At 31.5% G+C, this 24,034-nt stretch overlaps 1 protein-coding gene and 1 long non-coding RNA gene across 2 annotated transcripts; both read right to left on the bottom strand.

The window, feature by feature from the left end:
- Positions 1-3,912: 3,912 nt before the first annotated feature.
- Positions 3,913-5,910, bottom strand: LOC128294043 (uncharacterized). The gene is made up of 2 exons (XR_008284219.1): positions 5,568-5,910; positions 3,913-5,463 (listed from the first exon to the last, which is right to left on the bottom strand). It is a non-coding gene; the product is annotated as an uncharacterized LOC128294043 (long non-coding RNA).
- A 2,028-nt stretch (positions 5,911-7,938) lies between these two features.
- LOC108483449 (high mobility group B protein 3-like) lies at positions 7,939-9,715 on the bottom strand. Its single transcript, XM_017786852.2, has 8 exons — positions 9,423-9,715; positions 9,286-9,334; positions 9,063-9,158; positions 8,772-8,829; positions 8,622-8,666; positions 8,455-8,535; positions 8,296-8,385; positions 7,939-8,205 (listed from the first exon to the last, which is right to left on the bottom strand). The coding sequence occupies exons 2-8, from the start codon at positions 9,324-9,326 to the stop codon at positions 8,188-8,190; spliced, it is 429 nt and encodes a 142-aa protein (XP_017642341.1). The 5' UTR covers positions 9,327-9,334; positions 9,423-9,715; the 3' UTR covers positions 7,939-8,187.
- Positions 9,716-24,034: the final 14,319 nt, after the last annotated feature.

Raw genomic sequence — 24,034 nt, forward strand, 5'->3', positions numbered from 1 at the left:
TGTGTAACTGACACCCTCTCATAGACTAGATTGGCAAAAGCCGAAAAGCCGAAATGCCAAAAAGTCAGTATTTTAGGAATTTTCGAGTGTGCGAATGCTCGTAAAATAGTTGGGTTTGTATATTTGGTAATCTAAAGTAATAAACTGCAATACGCGCGATTTCGTACATTTTGATAATTTGGGCTTAATGGGCCAAAAACGGGATAATGGGCCAACGGGCCCAATTCGGTAAGTATGCGCGGTAAGTGTTCTGATCGTACGTAAATAGTTAGGATATGCATGAAAACCTTAAGAATAGATAAATTACTATAATACCCTTATGTATGGAAAATTACTGTTATACCCCTAGGTGCAAAATTACCGTTATACCCCTAGGGTTAATTTTGACTGAAAAGCATGACGATCTGATTCTGTATGATGTATGCCATGATTATATATCTGTTGCATGGGGACATGGGTTATATTATGGAGGAAGCATTCTGGTGGCTATGCCACAAATATCTGATCTGGTGGCTCTACCACAAATATCTGATCTGGTGGCTCTGCCACATATATCTGTTCTGGTGGCTCTGCCACGATTATCTCAGATCCGTGACTCTATCACATTATTCGTTCGCAGCCATGCTGCAAATTCGTGGTGTGTAGCGGTTGGGTGGGTCGAGTTGTCTCCCACACGGTGTAAGGTTGGTACGGGGTGTATACGGTTGGATATGGTTGGGTTTCGCATAAACATGTAATATCATTCGCTCGCTATAGGCCTATGGGCTTTATTCGAATTCGCTCGGCTAAGGCCAACTTATTCTGCTTCGTGGGTTGAGCTGATTTAGACTATGGTTGGGTTATTTTACACATCGAGTTTCCCAAACTCATCCCTTTTATTTTCATCCACGCAGTAATCCCCAACCATAGTGGGCTTAGAGTCGTGAGGGAATTCGAGTGGCCACCCGCTCAAAGTTTGATTTTCTTCCGTGAACTGGACATCCTTTTAATTACGTTTGAGGTTTTGGGCTTTTAAATGTAATAAGGCCGCTTATTTATTTTGATGGTTTTTTATATGTATTACTAAGATAGGTAATACTTATTTTAACTGTTGAAATTGGATAGCTTTAGGGCGCGTTTTCAAAAACAACAGTTGATTTCAAAATAACACGACAGCAAGCAAAGCTTCCACAATGAAAGTATTTTCCAAAATTAATCACTTTTCCTAAAAATGACTTAATCAAATCGGTTTCCTAGAAATATCCATGACGTTAAAGTGTGGAAATGGCGGTATGCATGTCTAGGATTGGATTCGAAGGGAGCTTGGTACTTAAGTAGTCCGATGGACTCACCATCTCTTTTCCGGTTTCCTACCTGGTGCACAGCTTCCATTCACTTTAACCCTTAATGAATTAATCTTTTGAACATCAAGTACGATTTTCTGGACTTAGAATGGAAAATTTTTTTAACGTTTTTTATGTGGCATGCCGGATCCGGCCATAACTTCTGGGCCGGGTTTGGGGTGCTACATGTATAACATTTGCAGCATTTTTTGTCCAAACGCCACTAAAAACGCCGCTATTGTCCTATTTTCCTATAGTGGTTTGATTTACGTCTAATGGATGTAGTTACAGCCTATTTATATGGCCCACTTGATAATAACATTTACATGAAACTCTTATAAGGTTTTAAACTGTCAAAAGCAGCTAATTCATGTTCTCGAAAACATTACTCAATCAAATTAAATAGATCCCTTTATGAACTGAAACAATCTGGGTGCATGTGGTATAATCGCCTTAGTGAGTAGTTATTGAGAGAAGGCTAAATAATGATCCCATTTTCCCATGCATTCTTATAAAGAGGTTTGGATCATGATTTGTTATAATTGTTGTGTTCATTGATTATTTAAATATCATTGGGACTCCTGAAGAGATTTTAGTGATAATAGAGTACTTAAAGAAAGAATTTGAAATGAAAGACCTTGGAAAGAAAAAATTTTGTCTAGGGTTACAAATTAAGTGCTTAAAGAATGGAATCCTTGTGCATCAAACGATATATGTAGAAAAAGTATTAAGAAGATCTTACATCCGTAACACACATCTTTTAAGCACCTTAATGGTTGTTAGGTCACTTGATGTAAATAAAGACTCTTTCTGTCCTCGAGAAAATGATGGAGCTTTTCTTGGTCCTGGAGTACCATATTTAAGTGCTATTGGTGCATTGATGTAACTTGCTAGTCATACATGACCTGATATAAAATTTTCTGTCAATTTATTAGCAAGATTTAGCTCTTTTCCAACCCGAAGACATTAGAATAAGGTTAAGCATGTTTTTTCATTATCTTCAAGGTACAAGAGATATGAATTTATTTTTCCCTAACCTACCCAAAAAAGAAATTGTTGGTTTTGCAGATGTCGGGTACTTGTCTGAACCTTACAATGCTCAATCAAAAACTGGTTATGTTTTCACATATGATGGTACTGCAATTTCTTGGCATTCTATGAAACAAACAATTGCCGCTACTTTTTCTAATCATGCTGAAATTTTGGCAATCGATGAGGCTAGTCATGAATGTGTATGGCTAAGGTCTGTAATTTATCACATACGAAAAGATTGTGGTTTATGCTCTGAAAAAAAAAAAGCTCCAACAATCTTATATGAAGATAATACAACTTGCATTGCACAACTTAACAAATGATATATTAAGGGTGATAGAACAAAACATATATCACCAAAAATTTTCTTCAGTCATGATCTACAAAAGAATAGAGATATAAATGTTCAATGGATTCATTCAAGTGAGAATTTGACAGATCTTTTTACTAAGGCGCTCCCTACTGCTACATTTGAAAAGTTAATTTCCAACATTGGATTACGACGTTTCAAAGATCTTAAGTTATGCTTACATGAGGGGGAGTAAATTCACACTACATTTTCTTTTAAGGTTGTGACATACTGTGTATCAAAGGATTATGTACTTTTTTTTCCTTTATTATGTTTTTGTCCCATAGGGTTTTTCCTAGTAAAGTTTTTAATAAAGCATATCCTTTATACAATGAACATCCAAGAGTGAGTGTTATGAATGCTATTAAGTGAATGTTCAACCTTTAACCTTTCATCTTTCTTAAACCTCTCATCTTCTTGTAACCTCTTTCCTATTTATGTATTAGAATATGAAGAGTTTAATTTCCTATATGTAGAAAGAAGTATGCTACTGTAAATGTAATGAAAAATATAAAATACAATAGATATCCTCATATTCTCATATCCATATTTTATCTATTATTTTTGTTTATAATATTTCTCACCTTTTACTTATATTTATTTTTAATGTCACATGTGTTGCACATGATTTCAAACGTTTAGTTTTTAATTAATTTTTAAATAATGTATTTTTAATTATTGTACTTAGTGTAAATGTAATACATATTATTTGAATTGTTGAACATAGTTAAAATATATTAACTTATTTAACAATTCAAATATTATAAAATAAATTTCAAATCATAATTAAAATATTTTATTATATTTAACGTACAATATATTTTTACTACATATAATTAATACAAAGAAACGTTATTCAAAATAATAATTAATCAATATAACCAACGTCATTAAATTACTTTAGTGCAAATAAAAAATCCTAAACCCATTTGTATAAACTATAAAATTAATTTATTGTAAATTAAACTTTTCAATTTTTATCTAATAAATATCAAACAATGTAATAAAATATATTTATTATTTATTATATAAAGCGTTGAATAAGGGTTTTTTAATAGAATCCAAATTTTTATTTATAAGTATGATAAATTTTATTATCAAAAATTTATTTAATTAAATATTTTAGTAAAATTGAAATTATTATTTATAAATTTGATAAATACTATAAATAATAAAAATATTTAAATTGACAAATTCAGAACTATAATCTAAAAAAAATGTTATATATGTCAATTTAAGAGTTTTTCTAAACTCGAGTTTTTACAGATTAGTTTCAATCACTTGGGGAGGATGATGGGCTGAATATGAACAAGTACTTACGAAACAGTCAGAGCATGTGCTCCCGACACTCTCTGATGATGAATCAACTTACTACAATTTTGTGCCTTCAATGAAAACATTAGGTGAATGACATCTTAATTGTGGAGAGAATGTGGAAGATTTTATGCATTCATTCAGGGACTACCGCACTGTTTCTTCAATCTGGGAGCGGTATCCTTCATCAGCTGCATTGATTAAACAGTGTTGAGGATATTTGTTTTCAAATACAGATGAGACCAAATGCAGTGTGATTGCAATATCAGTTTGGGGGTATATGGGGGAGCAGCAAGTACCAAATCTGTTTGTTTCCTCTTCCGTTTTAGAGAACGATTCAAACTGGGCAGTGTTGTTGAACAGATGCACCCGCCGTCAGCTACATTTTTCAAAATATTTTTCTTAGTTTTGAAAAGTCAAGATTACCTTTTGTTTCTACCTCACTCAAACCCCTCTTGTAAAACAAGAATAGCCCCTTTTGCTGTAAATGTTGGTTTTGAGGCAATTATTTAGTGTTGGATGACTCTTATTAATCATTGCAATCCAGCTGGTCAAAGCAAGCCAAAAAGAAATTGCAGATTTTTTCCCCTGATCTTATCTAATCTGCTTCTCTGTTCTCTTTTCTCGTTCATCCAATTCACTCAAAGCCAAACAATTGAAGAGAATTGTCTAACCATGTGTATTGCTGCTTTCATTTGGCAAGCTCATCCACTCTACCCTCTTCTGCTTTTACAAAACAGAGATGAATACCACAACAGGTATGGTTTCATTTCGCTTCAATTATTTTTCTTTTAAGGAAGGAAGCATCTATGATTAATCTATGGGATTTGTTTTATGGGTGGCGTTGAAGGCCTACAAAGCCAGTTGCATGGTGGGATGTTGATGGTTGTGAAATACTGGGAGGTAGAGATGAGGTTGCAGGAGGGACATGGTTGGCATGCTCAAGACAAGGCAGAGTAGCTTGTCTTACCAATGTTTTGGAGCTTCATCACCTTCCCAAAGCCAAGACCCGCGGGGATCTCCCTATACTTTTCTTGAAGGTAAATCTATATGCCTTTCTTTGTTGGTTCAAGCGAAACTCAACTAACAGTAAGTATTGCTGATACAGAGCACAAAGAGCCCCATGGAATTTGCCCAACAACTGATCACAGATGCTCATCAATACAAAGGATTTAACCTCATATTGGCTGATATTCCTTCAAAATCAATGGTTTATGCCTCCAATAGGCCAAAGGGGGACGACATTAACATTCAACAGGTTTCTCCAGGTCTTCATGTACTTTCAAATGCCAATCTTGACTCACCCTGCCCTAAGGTACATCTCTTTTACGCAATAAAAACAACTCTTCCATATTACATTCCTATAAAGTCATACAGAAATGCAAATGGACACTGGAGATTTGATCCATACTTTCCCACTCTGCAGGCTCTGCGGCTACGTAAAAGCTTCAAACAAATGCTGAATAAGTATGGTAATAACGAAGTAATGGTGAAGGAAATGGTTGAAAAACTCATGGAAGACAAAGTTAAAGCTGATAAAAGCAAGTTACCTGGCATTTGTGCCCTGGAGTGGGAATTCGAGCTTAGCTCCATATTTGTTGAAACGGACACGCCACTGGTAAAATTTCGTTCTAAATTTATTGAAAGAAAAAAACAATGTTAAAGCTGATAAAAACTGTAGCCGTTTTAACTAGTATATTATGCGTTTAATGGGATACAGGGGCTTTGTGGCACAAGGAGTACTATAGCATTGACCATATCTGCCGGTGAGGAAGTCGGCTTTTACGAGAAATATCTTGAAAAGGGTGTGTGGTTTGAGAAAACCATCAATTACCTATATCTAGAAACATTTCCCTTTTTTTATGTACTACTTTTTGATATTTATTTAGAAAATATCAAATAATAAGATTAAAAAGTTTCCATTATAAAATGCAATCATTTTCACAAATACAATCTATAATTAAACAAACCTAAAATAAACAAATAATAATAATTAATTCATAAAATAAACAATAAATATAAAACATATAACAATCCATCATTCAACAAATCCAAAATAAAAAATAAGAATTATATTTATACTTTAAAATTCATTCTTATTAAGTAGATGAAGTCAACATATATAAACATATACCATTAATACCAATTAAATTTTACATTGGAATGAACCTAAAATTTATTGTTCCAAAATATATTGGCTAGTAAGGATGATACAGGAACGGAATTGACTAGCTTAAATTTTACTAAAACTTAGTTATAAACCATTTTAAGATTATATTAATTATACTAACGAGAAAAGTACATTATAATGGAAGAGAATGTGTCTAAGTGTTATATTTTATGAGGAACCGACTGTGTTCCTCTTTGCTAAATGCAAATTGCCACTTGCTGATCGAACCCCCAACCAAATATATCTAATAGGTTACATTTGCTAAGAATCAGCCCAAAGAAAATACTCAAATCTATTTCAAAGGATATCTTACCGTCAACAAAGATGAAACTTGTGGATGAGATATGAGAACCAATTCCCCAATTCTAATTGATCCGCGTTACTCATCTGGGAATGATACCATCCCCAAGCGGAAATAATATGTTGTTAAATGCCAATTTTATATTTATCAAATACCAAACCTTAACACCTCTACAACCCTCGCTCATGGGAGTGAAACACATTTTGTGATTAATCTTCTGTCTTAGATACAACCAAAATAAAAAATCTTAGGCAGACGGGTTGCAGCAAAGACAGATTCATGATAAGGGACGAGTTATGAAATCGAAAGGAAATGTTCCTCGGCACAAACTTGTATAAGAAAACCACACAATCCCAAGTCGCTCTCTTACTGTATGGCTTAATATACGGGACAGACTGGTTGTTGAGGTCCAAGCTAGTGTCATTTGGAAAGCAAGTTGATCCTATGCCTTGTGCAGGGAAGAAATTGAAATTAGAGATCACCTATTTGGTTGTTGCCCTTAAGGGAGTTTTGATGCTGCGTGTTACATTTGACTCACTCTTATTGGCAAGATAAACTTGATTGGATGCTTGTTAATGTCACGGGAAAATCCATAGATCCAGCACTGATAAGTAGGGGCCAGGAGACTGCAAAGGCCAATCCAGCTTCCGCCCAATTAGATAAAATATACGGCCAGATGTAGGCTAGCTGATACTAAAACTTTCGTTAATGCTTCATATGCAAGGGTTAGTCTAAAACTTTTGTTGATGGTTTCAGAGGAAATGAATGTTACAAGTTCTTAGACACCTTCATTCAAAAATCACTGCTTGGAAACACAAGTTAACGTCAAGACTAATCAAACCATGTAATCCACTGAAGAATAAGAACCTGTCACTACTCAAAATAGATCAACTGAAAGGAAAGCCTGTCAATAGTGATTATTTATTTTATACAAGGAAGCGTCCCAGAAAGGCTAATGGACTCTCTCCTACACATAATAAGCATTATTTTATAACTTCAGTAATTGACCATTATAATAGTAGAATAAAATCTTTAAACCGTCAAACCACATAACATAAATAAACCACGTCCAATAATTAGCTCACAGCATACAATAGAAGACCAACGATAAACGATATCTGTAAATTGCTTTGAAAGATTTGACGCACAAATGAAAACCCATTCAAACGAATACAGAAGCCATTATTATATACCACCACCCAAGAAATAACATTCACACAACCACACAAACCAGCAGCATCCACGACATATATACATTAATAGTAAAATGTGGCAACCCAAGAAATATAGCTGAACCATCACAACAGAATTACAATCAAAACGCCTGTCAAATCCTGTAAACAAGCAAGCAACCAACAAGGTGAAAACCTTAAGCTTGTCATCAGATGCATTGGAGCAAGCAGCAAAATTATAAAAAGATTGCAACAGTAAGACCAAATTATAGGACTAATTCTCTACAAAAGGATTTATCTAAGCCATTCAACTTTAAATCAAAAGTACATATAGAAGCAGATTATCCCATCTACAACTATTAATTTCTGAAGGTCAAAAGGAACCAACAGGATTCAGAGGTACATTTCTCTCTTAGATGGCATGCGCATCTAAAAGAATAACATGGAAACATCGAAAGCATTAACATAAGGTTTTGATCAAACACTATCACAGCCTACATTGATTATGCTATCCACCACGGACCTTCCTACTCATCATCTTCCTCCTGCATTAAAATAAGAAACAATTCATTAAGTCAAACAATAGCAATTACAAATCAACAACAGCAACAATTAACAGGAACATTGCAACTTACGTCTCCGCTGCCTTCTTCATCATCATCCTCATCATTCACCTCAGACACTGATTTGTCAGACTCAACATCTTCGTCTTTGGGACCCTCAGCCTGGAAAATCCATCAATTATTAGTTGCCCAAACAGATACATTGTGCTCATAAATGAAAAACTGAATTACCTGTCTCTTATTGTAGGCCTTCATGTTCTTTTCATACTCAACCTTCCGCTTTTCTGCCTTAGCTACATAAGGTGCCTTTTCCTGAATATAATTATTTAAATTTAATCAGAAAACGCAGTTGCGAATATAGTTTTCGAATACTTCAAACGAAACAACTAAATACTTACAGCTTCAGACAAGCTCTTCCATTTATCTCCACCAGCTTTGCCGACCTAATGTTGGCACACGAGAAATAGAACAAATAAATTTAACTTTAAAAAAAAACAAAGACCAGTGGCTATAAACCAAAAAGAGCAAATAAAATCGGTGACACCTACAGCCGCAACGGATTTGTTTTTAGGGTGATCCTTCTTGTATTGCTCACGGAACTCCTCCCTATAATACGAAGTGAACATCAACAACTTGGATGAGAAAATGAGAGAAAATCAACGAAATAAGAAAAACCGTTTAATTTGCCTCTTCAACGAGGGATTATGAACGCCAAAATTTCCAACGGAGCAAAGGAACAAACATAAAAAATAAATTAAAGGAAAATTGACAAAAAAATCAGTTGAGAATCGTTGACGATACAAATTGAGTGGCAAGATAAGAGAAGAACATAAAATTACATGAAAACAAAGAAGGCACTAGCAGGCCTCTTTGGCTTGTTTGGATCCTTGGCAGCCTTCCCCGATTTCTTTCCAGCTTTGGATTTCACGGATAGCCTAAGAACAAATAAAAAATAGTCGACCAATAAGAAATAAAATTTCCATCCAGATCTTGGATCCTAGAAAACACGATATTAAAAAGCAAGAGAAAAAAACGAATGGAAAAAGGGGAACGAAAACTCACTTGGCACTCTTAGTATCTGACTTGGATTTTCCTCCCTTCATGTTGAATCCTACAAATTAAAATCGCAGATCAGTGGAAAAAGCGACAGAAATCTTGGAAAATTGAGAAAAAAATTGGAGGAAATCGACGGAAAATACCTGGTTGGTGAGGTAGGGTTAGGGTTGGAAAAAGAGAGAGAGACAAAAGGGAAAACAAAGGAGAGAGATGAGATTGGGGATTGAGGGGTGAGTAGAGATATTAAGTTAGGGGCAAATTGAAATTCAATTGCGCACGAAATGAAAATTGGGGGTTTAGGCGGGATTTGTAAATTTCATGCCAGGTCAGCGATCTGTGTGCTTTTATATTATTGGCTGCGTGACTCCTAAGCTTTTGCCTTTCCCAGATTCACCTCTCTCCCTTTTGTGTTTCCTTTGTGCTTCTTCGCTCTCACTGCATGCTTTGGTTTCTCTTTTCTCGTTTCCTTTTATTGACCTGCACGCTTTGCTTGGGCACTGGGCCAAATTGGTAAATTCATGCCCCTTATCCCCATAAATGTATAAAAGATATTTTTATATTACATATACGAGATTGAGATTTAGTGGGCCTTCTCCCACTCAATTCTAGCCCAATCCATTTGCAAAGCCTAATCATAAATCAATGGATCTATAGCCAGGGCGGCCCGATCTGCCTTGTAAGTTTCATCTATTCCAGAAACTAGTTTGTGCCCTCTGCAGTATTGTATTTCTTTTTATAATTATAAGAATAATGATAAGTGGTTTGTTTATTTGTGATTAGTATAAAAATAGTAGTGATAGTAAAATTAAATACTATAGTTTGAGATAAAAAAACTAAATACACTGCACTGAAATAAAGGTCCATCCAAAATGACTCTTCATATATTTTTTATTAAAATAATTAATACAATTTATTCTAAATTAAAATAATTAAATTACATATAATTAGCGTTTTTCACATCCATCGTGTGAGTAAAAGAAGAACAATTAAAAGAAATAATTGTAGGTTTATTAAAAGAGGTGTTTTTTTTTAAAATATATTTATTTAAGTTTTTTTAATTGATTATGTTATTAGAGTTTGACTACAAATTACTCGAGTTTAAGGTGTGTTTAGTTGGGTGGAAAATTAAAACGATGGGAGGAGAAGGTGGAAAGTGGAAATAAATTAAATTTTAAGTATATTTAGGCTTAATTTAGCATTTTTTCTCTAAAGTGTTTTTGAAAAGCTCAAAAACATATTCCTTAGCAATATTTTTATTTCATAAGTGTTTCTTAGAAGCAATGCTAAATTGACCAGTGAAGAAAAGTAAGAGAAAATAAAATAGAATGGATGATCATTTTCTATCGTAATACATAAAAATCAATTCTTCCAATTCAGGATGATAAGAAGAGAGAATATGAGAGAAATTAGTATATTAGTTCAAAATTATGTATTTGTCAAACATTTTATTTTCTTTCCTTTCATTTTTCAACTCTACCAAATAATGGATGAAAAGAAAATTATAATTTTATTTCTATTTTTCCATCTTTCCTACCAAACAAACTTATGAGAAGAAAATTTATGTTTTTCATCTTTCTAATTTTCTACCTTTTTTATTTTTCATCTTTTTAGTTTTCTTTACACTCTATTAAGTAAAGCCTAAAAGTCCAACATCCACTCCTATCATCATAGCATATGCTTATGAATAGTTTAAGTTATTATATGAAATTTTAAGAATGCACTTCACTCTTCTCCTAATTGAATTTGTGCACACTTAACTCACGAAATCAACTCAAGTTGAAATTTTATGAAAGTAGAAATACAAAGCCAATTAAGAAAACATATATTTTTTTTATTCAAAAAGCATCAAAATTGCCTTTAGGTTTTTTATCTCTGTTTTAAATTTGGATGTCACTACTATAACGATCGTCGAAGGATGAAAACCAAAGATCGGGTGTATGAGGTAAACTTATCATCCTAAATTTAAATTCGTTCTCTCTTCTCATTGATGCTTCTCTTTGCGAAGGTTTATTTTAATAAGAATTTTTTCCTTTAAAAAATTTAATAACATAAAATTTCATTACTTTAAAATAAAACCTAACCCTATATTTATTGTTTCAATTTGTAATATAACTCTTTGGTGTAATTAAATTTTTATAAATGAGTTTTCTAGAAATAGTTATAAATAAAATAAATTGGGAAAATGTTATAAATAATTACAGTTTTAAAATTATTTGTTATATATAGAAAAGTAGGAGCTTAAAAAAATTTGAAGGGATGAAAATACTCTCTATTTTTACTTAATGAATAATTTGGGGGAAAATGGCCAAATGACTTGGTACAAGGTTAGTAAACCGTTAAACTACTTGAGGTGTAGGGAAATTGTAATAGTGACACTTTGTGTTTTTAGCACTTAATCTAAATCTGAAGGTGCATCAGAATCAAGATTAGGTTGAATCCGATACAAATCAATAATTGTTATTAACTAAAAGAGATAATAACCACAACCGCAGTGAATTTGGATTGAACATTACTTCAATTTTACATTGCTTTGTCAACATTACTTCAGTGTTACATTACTTTGTCTATTGCATTTTTATTTATTTTAATAATTACTCTATTTTATTTATTTGTTGGTGAGTTAAGTAAATAGTTGAAGTTATCCATTGACAATTTTACTATGGGCTTAATCTTTAGAATACTTCTTAATGAAGTTATTGAGGATCAAGTGTATGAGATAAATTTGTTGGCTTGAGTTTAAATTCGTTCTCTCCTTACATTAGCACTTCTCTTTGTGGTGGTTTATTTTAATGATAATTTTTTATTTAAAAAAACAATTAAAAATATAAAATTCCATTACTATAAAATAAAACCTAATTATATATTTATCGTTTTAAATTTGTAATAGTGTAATTAAACTTTTATAAATGAATTTTCTAAAATAGTTATAAATAATTATAATTTTCAAATTATTTGTTATATATAAAAAAATATTGAGTTTAAAACTGAAAACCATATTGCACTTAATATAAGGTTAGTAAACCATTAATCTACTTGAGGTGTAAGGAAGGTGCAATTGTGAAACTTGTACATCCGAGTCATAACTTTTAAGTTTAAATTGAATTCAGTATAAATTAATAATTCTCGATGACCACTATTGTAGTGAATTTGGATTGAATATTACTTCAATGTTATATTACTTTGTCTATTACATTTTTTAATATTTTAATCATTACTAACGTTTATTTTATTTATTTGTCATAATTTAGTTAATTCGTGAATCAAGTAAATAGTTGAAATTATCCATAGACATTTTACTATGGGTTTGATCCTGATAATGCTTCTTAACAAAGTTTTATTCTAATTACTACTTCGTAATGATATTGTATACTTGTAGTTATTGAGGAATAATCACCATTATTTTGAGGCTTAATTGAATATATACTTTTTTATTAAATTTATATACATACACTATTTCATTATCATCAAGTTATTGGCATCTATGTTTTGTTCTATATAATTGATTAAAATAATCTCGGCTAAATCTTCAAATTAGGACCTAACCTTTTAGAGATTGTTTACATAAGAATTAAACCTTTCAAAATGGTTATATAAAGGCCTATTGTTTATAAAAGTACTTCAATGAAGACTAAATCTTTTAAAATAGTCAAATAATGTCCTACCATTTTCGAAACTACTCAAATAAGTGTTAAATCTTTTTCAAAAGTGCTTAAATGTCATATATCATGTTATAAATAGACTTGCTCATGTGTCGGGCCACCCAATTCGACTCGAAGACCCGTTCAAAAAGTGGGAGGGTTTGGACAAAAATTGGCTTGAGAAAAAAAGGCCCATTTAAAAAATGAATAAGGCCTCGGGTAAGGCATTTTTTGCTTGAGCCTAACACTACTGCCCAGCTCAAATTCACAAAATGACAAAAAAAATCTGCTATTTTCTTGTTGTTTTTTTTTTTCCTATTTTGCTACCATTTCACTATTATATTACTACTATTTTATTGTTATTGTTTGGATATTGTATGACACTTGTTTTATTGTTAATTTTGTTCTATTTTAGTGTTATCTAAGTATACATATTTTTTAAAATTCATTTTCAATTTGTTGGAAAATATTTATTTTAATATTTTAGTATTTTTTATGTATTATATATATTTAAAATTATATAAAAATAATATAAAATTTAATCTTGGCGGGCAGGCCCAGTTTTAGCTTTTTATCTAAGTTTGAATTTGGGTAAAATTTTAGGCCTACTTTTGGGCCGTGCGAGTTAATGTGCCTAGCAAACGAGACTAAATTTTTTATTGGGCCTAGCTCGACCGATAAGCACCTCTAGTTAGATTATGTTTTGACTACTTTCTCTTCTTTTCAAGTAATATATGATTAGAATGTTATGTATTTTATTCTAAATACCTTAGCATTTACCTAATTTTTTCTACAAATTAGGTTAAAGTATGTGAAAATCTATTATTTAAGTATTTTTGTAAAGGTTAAGCCTTTATTTGGCCACTAATTTCAACATTTACCTACTAATTTAAAAAAATATATTTATAAATAATAATATAAAAGTGTATTTTTTTCCTTCCACATATATAAGTTGGCAATTAATGTTGCCGGTGAGATTGAAATTGTATTTTTAGTTCTTTTTAATGGAGAAATCAATCTAATGTTTAAAGACTGATGTAAAACAACTCTTTCAAATTTAATACGAGGTTATGATCAAACACTAATTATTAATTACATCTTTAACACTATTATACTATATTAATAACTATTTTGTAAATATTTTAAATATATGTAGGTGTCACGGGGCTAGATTTTTAGTTTCGCAATCGGTGTGGCATTAGGTGATTTCTTTGCTTCAAATACATCTAAGTTAATCTAACTCTCGCAAAGTGAGAATTCTCATAGAATTTCTCTAAGGCACAAAAAACATAACGAAAACAACTCAAAGACAAAAGAAAACTCGAAATAATAGAATAGTCACAAAAGGCAAAAGCACACCAAATATTTACTAAAGAATGGAATACAATGGATACAAGGGATGATTTGAAATGATGGGGAAACTTTTTATTTATAGTTAAGCTCTCCCAAATCCAACGACACAACTAGCTTTACATCGATGTACGAGATCGAAGAATATCTACAATTAAGAGATTTACATAATCTCCAAAATTACAAATCTTTTAAGATTACTTTCGCTATTTATCAAGGTAACTATAGTTTTTCATAAGTGATTCGCTAGGTCACCAAAGCTTCAAATAGATGGGTTTTATCACTTATTTTTCGAATTTAGACCAATTCAAATGGGTTAAATGAGTCCTATTTAATTGATAAACCTCTATGAAATGCCTTTTGTGCAATAGTCACTGTCTTTGAACTGTACCCGTAACATAGAAGGATGGATATGTAAAGGTTGGAACTATTTTTGAAAGTTTGATAAGATGTTTGTATATATTACAACCTTGGAGAAAAAATTTAACGTTACACGTCTTCTTGATGTATGTTACAAACATGAAACACAATTTTTACTCGAAAAAAATAAAAAGGTATAGCAGGAAAATAATTTATTTATAACATTTTTTTTTATTCAATCTTAATAACTTCTATTATAAGTTCCGTAGCGAGTTTGTCATGCAATTATTTTTTATTTAAAAAGGAAAACAGGGAATTTGATGATATGTGGGATTTGGACAATGGTGGTTTTCATAACTTGCAAAATGCACTTACATTGAAATGTAAGTTAATACATACGATACTAATTTATTATTTACTGGCATAAGATTTATAATAATATTTTAAAGCAACTTTTAAGAACAAAATTTGAAGATAATTAAGATATCTAATTATACAATTAAGTGTATTACAATCACATTTTAGAAATTTTTATTAATTTGAGTTTTATACTAAATATGAATTTTTTTTTAGGTCTTAATTTATATCGTTTATAATGCAAAGTTTCATGTAACATTACAAAATTCCATAAAAGAGCGAAGATTTTGGAAAATTAACAACATTTTTTTAAAATATAAACTTTTAAATTTAATAATTTATTCAATGAATGGAATTATACAATTCAAGAGGAGAAAAATAATGAACACTTGTTGTAGATAGTAAAGGACAAGCTCCACCAACACAACAAATACTTTAGCTTTAGCATCAATAGAACATCATGACATGTTGATAATTGGCTTTGTTACAATTTAATCACGACATATTTAGAGTGATTACAATCACGTAATACGATAAGAAAATCAACCCCTGATAGTCCAAAGCGGTGAGCAAAAATCGACAAAGAATGGAGCATTTACCAAACTAGAGAGGACGACAACGAAACCATCCCTAAAATCAGTTGTAAAACTAATGTTGCATGCATAATCAAGACTAAAAAACGTGCTACAAGAGCAGACAAAAACTTCTAAAACTGAAAACTTATTAAATAATGGAAAAACAAATAAAATAATATAAAACTTAAGACAACACCAGTCCAAATCGAATCGTGAAATCATTTATTATTTTGAAATATTCTCAAAACAGAAACATATTAAGAAGCTGACGAAGAGTCACCCATTTTCTAAGAAAAATTACTGGTGGCCGGTAGAGTTTTAACGAATGACAGGCGCTTGTCATCTGGCCATCATAACTTGTGAAGATAATAAATATACTTACAAAATAGATTTGCAAATTGAAAAAAGAGAATAAATGTGGAGTGAATGAGAAGCAGAAAAAAAGAAATGGTTGGTGAAAGAGAGAAAAAGGCAGGCGATAGCCAACCCAAAAGTTGGCACCGCTGTTGGGCAGAACAAAATATAAGAAATAAACCGTTGCGAGAAAAAAAAAAAGAGAAAAATATTTAGACTTATTCAATGTTTGACTCACCTACCCAAGTTCAAAGTCCTATCTAAAATATAGGAGAGTTTAGATAAAAAAAATAAAACTCATACCAAAAAAAAGGTAGAAGTTTATTTGTTAATTTAAAGGAATAAAGTATAGAAAAAGTAAATGACATTTTATTGCTAATGAGTTTGACGATTCTAGTTATCTTTGAAAAATAAAATTTAAATTGCAACTTGAACAAACGTGAGTCATTCAAGGATTTCTTTATTATTTTGTAATATGCATCATCAATAATTTTAGAACAAATGGGCTAATCATTTACTTTTTATATTTTAACCAACAAATATCTATAATCATTAGTTTGAAATTTTCATAAATATTATAAGCTAATTAATATTAATTTTAGTATTTGACTCCAAAGTAATTAATATTATACATTAATTAAAGGTACGATTTTTTTTTTATTACATATTGTTAAAGAATAGAGTACCTTGCTCAAGTTCAAAATTGACTTGGAAGGGTTTAATAAAAATATTAAATTTTTAAATGAATTTAAAAATATTAATCGATTGAGTCTTAATTGATTGATATAAATATTATTATTAATACAAGAGGACGTGAGTTTAAATACGCTGAATCGTATTATCCTCCTATTTATGGGTTGGGGAGAGGCTATAAATAATTCTAAACATCTTGTGTCAAAAAGAATAGATATGATCAGAGTATTTTATTTTATTTTATTTTACTTTTTTGCAATTTTTAGATTTATAACTATCCGACATGATTATGAACTGCTTATAGTGTTTATTAACAAATAAATTGATAATTTTATTTTGTAAATACTTTTCGTTTTTTACTTCTATTACTAAAACAAAGAAAGTTAAGTAGGATTACATTAAAATTTGTAACCTATCAGTTTTTTTATGTACTTAATAAATATGTCGTCACATTTTTCCCCATCACAAGTGTTAATTAATGACCTTTTCTCATTATTAAATAATTAAAGTTTTTTCATTTTTAAAGTGTTTATATTTTGCCTAAATTAGGTTAATATGTCAATTTTTTTAAATTAGGCTTTTAAGCAGTTTTTTTTTTAAATTTAAGAAAATAAGTCATTTTTTGAAAGAGAAAGGTTGGGCGCGTCTTTTTGTATAGGTGAAAGAAAAGCTCGTCCAACTAAGCACACTTTCCTGCCACCTGTACAGAAAGTTCACCCAACTAGACACACTTTCCCTTTATCTTTCCTAGGGTTAGTGTCGAAACTATTTTTATTTTGAAAGAACAGGGGATCGACTTTAAAAACGAATCATGGAGTCGCCACCGATCTTTTTTAAAGTGTAATCGGATCATCTTGAAATTGATCATTTTAATAAAACATTTGATTTATTAAAACAATAATTTTAGGTCTACGAACATCGACAAAAAGGGTTCAGGAGTCGGTTATGCACGAGGAAGGATTAGCACCCTCGCGACGCCCAAAATTGGTACCGTATTGATCAATTAACGTCCTAATGTTGAAGATTTGGAAAAAAAATTTTAAAATACAATTCCTTTGAAAACGTTTAGATAACTTGAATTGGATATCAAGATTCTCTCATTCAAAAGGGATAAAATATCATATCCAGCACGATAGGATACAACATTTCAAACCCTCGATACAAGATCATCTCATGATTTTCAGAACTCATGTATTTGAAATTCCAAAAGGATATTTGGCTATCTGGTCAAACGGTAAATCGAAACCCAGTACGATTGGGCACGATTTCTCAAATTTCCAAACACAAAATATTGCTTTATTTTAATTTAAGAAAACATGGATGAAATTTCGAATGGATATTTTGTATTTTAGTTGAATGAAAAATCGAAACCCAACACGATAGGGCACGATTTCTCGAACTTCTAAACACGAAACATTGCCTTGTTTTGAGAAAATTCAAGTAAACAGTTATAAAAACCGAGTCAAAATATACTGGCTTGGTTTGTTTGGAGATAAAGACAATCGATATTGGACGAAAATTTGGAATCTAAAATCATACAAGCTTAGTATTGAGCCTGAAATAAAAATATGTAGCAATAATATTACATGAATAATCAAAAGTAATAAGGAAATTCAAAAGAACGAATTAGAGTACATACAATGGCAACATATCATATACTATATAAATTACACAAATAAAATGTAACAAGCTTTGAAATAAAATAGAACAAATAATAGGAAAGAAAGAAAATTTGGAAACATTGCCATACAAGCCATACAAAAACTTTAAAACAGGAAACCAACATAAGAATTTAGAAAAAATAAAAAATAAAAAAATATATGTATATATTAAATAGCAATATACAAATAAAATTTAAAGTAAATATTATAAAGCGGATAATTTACAGGAAAGTTTGAAAGGTAAAAATAAAACCAAAAATATATAATATATGTAATAACAATGCATAAATGCAATCTCAAAATAAATAAATAATATATATATATATATATATATATATATATATAAAAGGTTTAAAATAAGTGATATTCAAAGTAATATACATACGTTAACCCAAGTAAATAATATATAAAATGGAAAAACCTAATATAAATAATATATATAGTAGTAATAATACTTGAAAGTGTTTGAAATAAAGAAATATGTACATGAGAATAAAATAAGAAACAGTGTGAAACCGACAAAATAATTCAAAGTAATGAGTTAAAATGACACGTTTATTTTTAAGAAAAATGAATAACTAAAACTTGATTGAAAGAAAACGAAGTCAAAGGGATAATTTATAAATAAAACAAATCACTAAAGTATAAAATTATGTAAAAGAATTTTAAAACGAATAAATCATACAATAAATCAATATAAAAATATGCCAAAAAAAGAAAAGAAATAAAACCTAAATAATATGTAATTTATTAAAACAATATATAGTAAAATAATATATGGAAAAATAAATAATAAAAAGAAAATTTAAACTATGAATTAAAAACTTAATTTAAAAAGTTAAAATCAAAAAGACAATTTGTAAATGAAAAAATACCGTAGGATCAAAATGTGAGGCGTATGAACTAACAGGGACTAAAAAAACAAATAAACCAAACGCCCAAAATGAAACACTTAAGCGCGGACTAATTTGTAACGGCGTGCGAATTTCAGGGACAATTTAAAAGAATTTTAAAAAAAACTTAAACATGGCTCAATTGAACGCTAGCTCGAAGGGGGGGACTCAAAGCGCAAATCCCCCATTTTGAGCCAAAATGCATGGGTCCAGCACCAAACGGTGCTGTTTTATTTGCCATTTAAAAAACCAAAAAACATTGAATGGCATTCTGCCCTTTTTCTTTAGTAAAACCCTAGATTTTAGCCCACCTTTCATTTGCTCTGTCGTTTTTTAGAAAAAGAAAGTACCCCCCCAAATCTCTGCGAGGGTTTTAACCTAGCTTTGGGGAAGCTAAAATGGAGGGTCATCGGCACTTCTATGCCTCTGCCTCCGACGCCGATCACGACATGAACTCAGGTAAGCCTCTTTCCCTTCCGTATTTATTCTAAATTGACTTGTAAAAAACACAAAAAAATAAAAGAATCGCATATTCGAAAAGAAAATTCTCGAAAAAGAGTGAAAAACAACCTCTTAAACTTGGATATGATATTTGATTGCTATTGGTTTTCTCTTTATATTCTTTTTTCTCTCATATTTGAAATAAAAAATCTCATTTACAATGAATTTTTGAAGGCTTTTTATAGCCATTTTACAACCGGTTTTCAGCATTTTTGTAAGTATATGGGCATGTACGCCTTTGACGTGGCGTGGTGGAAGCAATAAGACGCAGAGAGAAGCGCATAACGTGCGGTGCCGGAGACCGACTTGGTCAGAAGCATTTGAAGCACTTAGGGTTTCCTATTTTAGGGTTTGGGTAGTTGGGCTAAGTTGGGTCTGATAGGTTTAGGGTTTGCGTAGTGATTTGGGTTTCTATTTTTTTTAGTATTTTAGGCTAAAAAATTGAACTGTTTTGGTCTTTTTTTTGTTTATTGTTTATGGGTCTTGAGCCGAGCAATTTTGGCCTATTACAGCTAGGTTTTTTTAAAATATTTTTAGGTTTAGGGTTTAAATAATATTAAGGTTTTAATAAGGTTTAGGGCCTTTTGATTTAGGGTTTTTCTAATAGGGTTCAGGATTTTCAATTAAAACTAGGAAATTTCAAAGGTAGTTTTGAGGAGTCGGGAATGTGATAATGCACCTCATGATATATACATTTCATATGTCATGGCGAGATAGGACCATCACCTTAAAAACCCATTTTGGGGAAATCAGGTTTCGAGGTGATTGTGTTTGATAAGATCAAAGGTAATTGTGTTTGATAAGATCAGAGGTCGAAGTCCAAGTGGAGGTCCTAGTCGACGATCGTGATGCTGTCACGAGTTTGAATATAACAAAGGTCAGTTGATGGTCGTTACGTGGTCAAGAGTTCAAGCTTTTTGGATACCGTGCAAATGATGCATTTTATATGCCATACATAAGATTTAGGCCATAATCATAAGGAAAAACAAAGAGATTTCTGGTGTAATCAAAATAATTTTTTTTCTCTATTTCTATGCAATTAGTATCTTTAACCTTTCATTCTTATCCAAAGGTTGACACCGACTTGGACACAAGAGGACTCTCAGGGGGAGAGTGTAACACCCCTAACCTGTCTCCATGTCGAATTAGGGTTACATATCATTACAATACAAACCAGAACAATTTACTTCAAAACATATCAATAATACCATTTGTTATTAATTATCAAAACTTATCACAATCTTAGTAAACATACACATTTGGGCCCCAAATCGAGCCTTCGAGGCCCTAAAAACATATTAGAAACAAGCTAGGACTAATTTGAAACAAATAAGAAATTTTAGGAAAAAGTTAAAAATTTTGAAAACATGGGTCACACGAGTGTGTGACATAGCCCAGACCGTGTGGACATTTGAAGTTAGGACACACGGCCGTGTCCCAACCCGTGTGTGAAAATGAAGTTGGGTCACACGATCGTGTTGCCAAGTCGTGTAACTCTCTGAGCTCGTGTGGTTCACACTACATCTAAAATTTAAATGACACACGACTGTGTGGAGTGACCATGTGTGGCATACGACCATGTGACAGCCCCTAAATCAAGTCATTTTAAGCCCAAAACTTGCACACAAAGATTCACCAATTCAACCATTATTAACATATATAAAGCATACCTCAGAACATCTATAAACATGCCAAAATCACAGTCAACCTATTTTTAACCAATATGCCATTTAAATGGCACCTCAATCATCATTCTATTCAATTCGATCAAACATTCATTATAACTTAAACATATAATCCTATGCTCACACCATTATTACACCATTTCTATCACATATGAATGAACATAAATCACATATTTACAAGGCTTTTAAGGTCCAAAGTCACAACATATACATACATTTACATAGCCATATTAACATATGCATAAGTTTGGTAGCAATCCAAACATACCAACTCAAACATCAAAATACCAAGTGGTAACTAGCCTATACATGTCAAATAACCATATCACAACATATCATACAATCATCTTCTTTCTACTCACATGAGGGCATGCATAGTTACTATCATCTCATATGAATACACATAATTTATAAGCCTTTATCGAAAGATATGAAAATAAATTAACTTGGCACCATTTAAAAACAAATAAATTATCAAGACTACACTTATAATCTTATTACATGCCATTTATAACCATTTGCGAAAATAACCAAAATTTACCAAGATGGATCGTTAGATAGTGTAATCATGCTCCGACGTAATTTCCAATTGATCGAGCTTTTCGATGACCTATAAAAAAAAGAGAAAATCAACTAGGTAAGCAACTAATGCTTAGTAAGTTCGTATAATAGAACTTAAACTTACCAAATGCACTAATTAAACAACCATAAATGATACCATTTAGCCATAGTCCAAATTTCCTTTTCTTATACACAACACCTCACAAGGTTAGTAGGTGAAGCAATGCACATATAAATTTAACCAAATAAGGCATATAACATCTCAAGCTTTTCAAATTCATCAATCACTTTCATCATATACTATGTACTTTTATTTTCATTACCTTCCATATATACCTAATAAACATTTAGGTTTTATATATCATCCATCGCACATATATATCCATTTCACATTCTACTATTTTGAGTCCACATAGTTAATAGATAATAAATAAACATAACATATATTAAGAAATAAATTCCATGCATATTTCATCTGTTACATAATAAATTCTCACCCTTTTCATTGCATATGTGTATATCCATCTTTCCATTTCATATGAACATTAGTACATTAAGTTTTTATATATGCCTTTTCATTAACCTTTACTTACCCATTGAACCATCTAGAATTACATTGGATACTCGGGAATGCTCACATAAAGTGTGCCTTTTCATGTAATTATAACCTTTCCAATAGTGCTTATACGAGTTATGGGTCGGGATGTTAGCTACACGATGCTGCTCACACAAGCTATGGAGAATCCACAACAAATGTAGGACCTCAGCTATCGGTGGACATCCAGGACCAGCACCTGAAACCGTATAATCTGTAACACCCCCATACCCAACCTGATCGCTGAGTTAAGGCATCAGGATGTCATATTCGTTGCCGAAGCAATTACTAAAAATTTCAGATCAATTTATAATATTATTTAATTAATGTAGATTATTAACTACTTTTAGTAATAATTGAATTACGATAGAACTAATTATGAGTTAAATGAGCTCATTAAAACATCTACAATTGATCAAATGCCAAATTGTAAAGTTCATAAAAATTTTTGAATTATCGTCACGACGTTGAGGTTTTCACATCGTGGCATGGCGAACTTGTCATCGTGACATTGTCTCTATTTTCCTACAAGTTCCACGTTTTATTTTTATTTATTTATTTTATATCATTACCTAAATTGTATTCAGATATCATAACCGCCACTTCATTTTACATATCATCCACTTACATCTATTTTTGATCTCAAGTCATCATAAAAACATGATATTCAATCAAAAGATAGCAAAATTTTTAAAATTAACACAAATATTAAAGTTTACAAATAAGACCATTGGAGGACTTGTACTTGCAAAATTACTTTACCCACTTTATGTATATTTCATTTTTATTTCTAAATTGTGCCAATCAATTTAATTCTTCATAAAAAATTAACAAAGAATTCTGTAACACCCCTAACCCGTATCCGTCACCGGAATAGGACTACGAGGCATTATCGAATTTATACACTAACATTTATACAAAATCGAGTTATAAATATGCATTTCAAATCAATTCTTTTCAAATATTCAACTTAAAGTCCCTAATATGGGCCTACAGGGCCCAATACATGCTTTGGAAATGGTTTGAGACTAAACCGACAACTTTGAAAATTTTTCCTTAAAGATAGGGGCACACGCCCGTGTGGCCTAGGACATGGCCGTGTAGCCAGGCCGTGGGGATCCCATGGTCGTGTGGCTAGCCCGTGTGGAATTCTGACTTGCAATTTCTTAAGTATCAAAGGGGCACACGGCCTGGGCATACGCCCATGTGGCTAGGCCATATGGTACACTGATTTTTCACCATTTTAAGCCATTTTTACAAGGTTTTGACACACAGCCATGCTTGAAACCCGTGTCTTTCACACGACCAAGACACACGGTCACGTCTTCTGCCCGTGTACTATCCTGACTTCATATTTAAAGATGCAGGAGACACACAGTCATTTCACACGCCCGTGGGCTGTCCGTGTATCACATACGATCTAGACACACGCCCATGTGTCTTACCTGTGTGGATGAAATAAGGCCATTTCCTAGCTCTATTTCTCATCCAAGCTTAACCATTTTCTTGCATGAAAACTTATAAATATATAC

Source organism: Gossypium arboreum, chromosome 1, assembly GCF_025698485.1.
Source record: "Gossypium arboreum isolate Shixiya-1 chromosome 1, ASM2569848v2, whole genome shotgun sequence".
Taxonomy (NCBI): Eukaryota; Viridiplantae; Streptophyta; class Magnoliopsida; order Malvales; family Malvaceae; genus Gossypium; species Gossypium arboreum.

Bases quoted from the DNA above. Each gene is read 5' to 3' on its own strand.
- LOC108483449 (XM_017786852.2), bottom strand. From the start codon at position 9,326: ATGAAGGGAGGAAAATCCAAGTCAGATACTAAGAGTGCCAA. The intron at 8,667-8,771 runs GTAGGTGTCACC...TGCCAACATTAG, and splicing joins AAAACAAATCCGTTGCGGCT to GTCGGCAAAGCTGGTGGAGA. The intron at 8,386-8,454 runs GTAATTCAGTTT...TGGATTTTCCAG, and splicing joins AGGCCTACAATAAGAGACAG to GCTGAGGGTCCCAAAGACGA.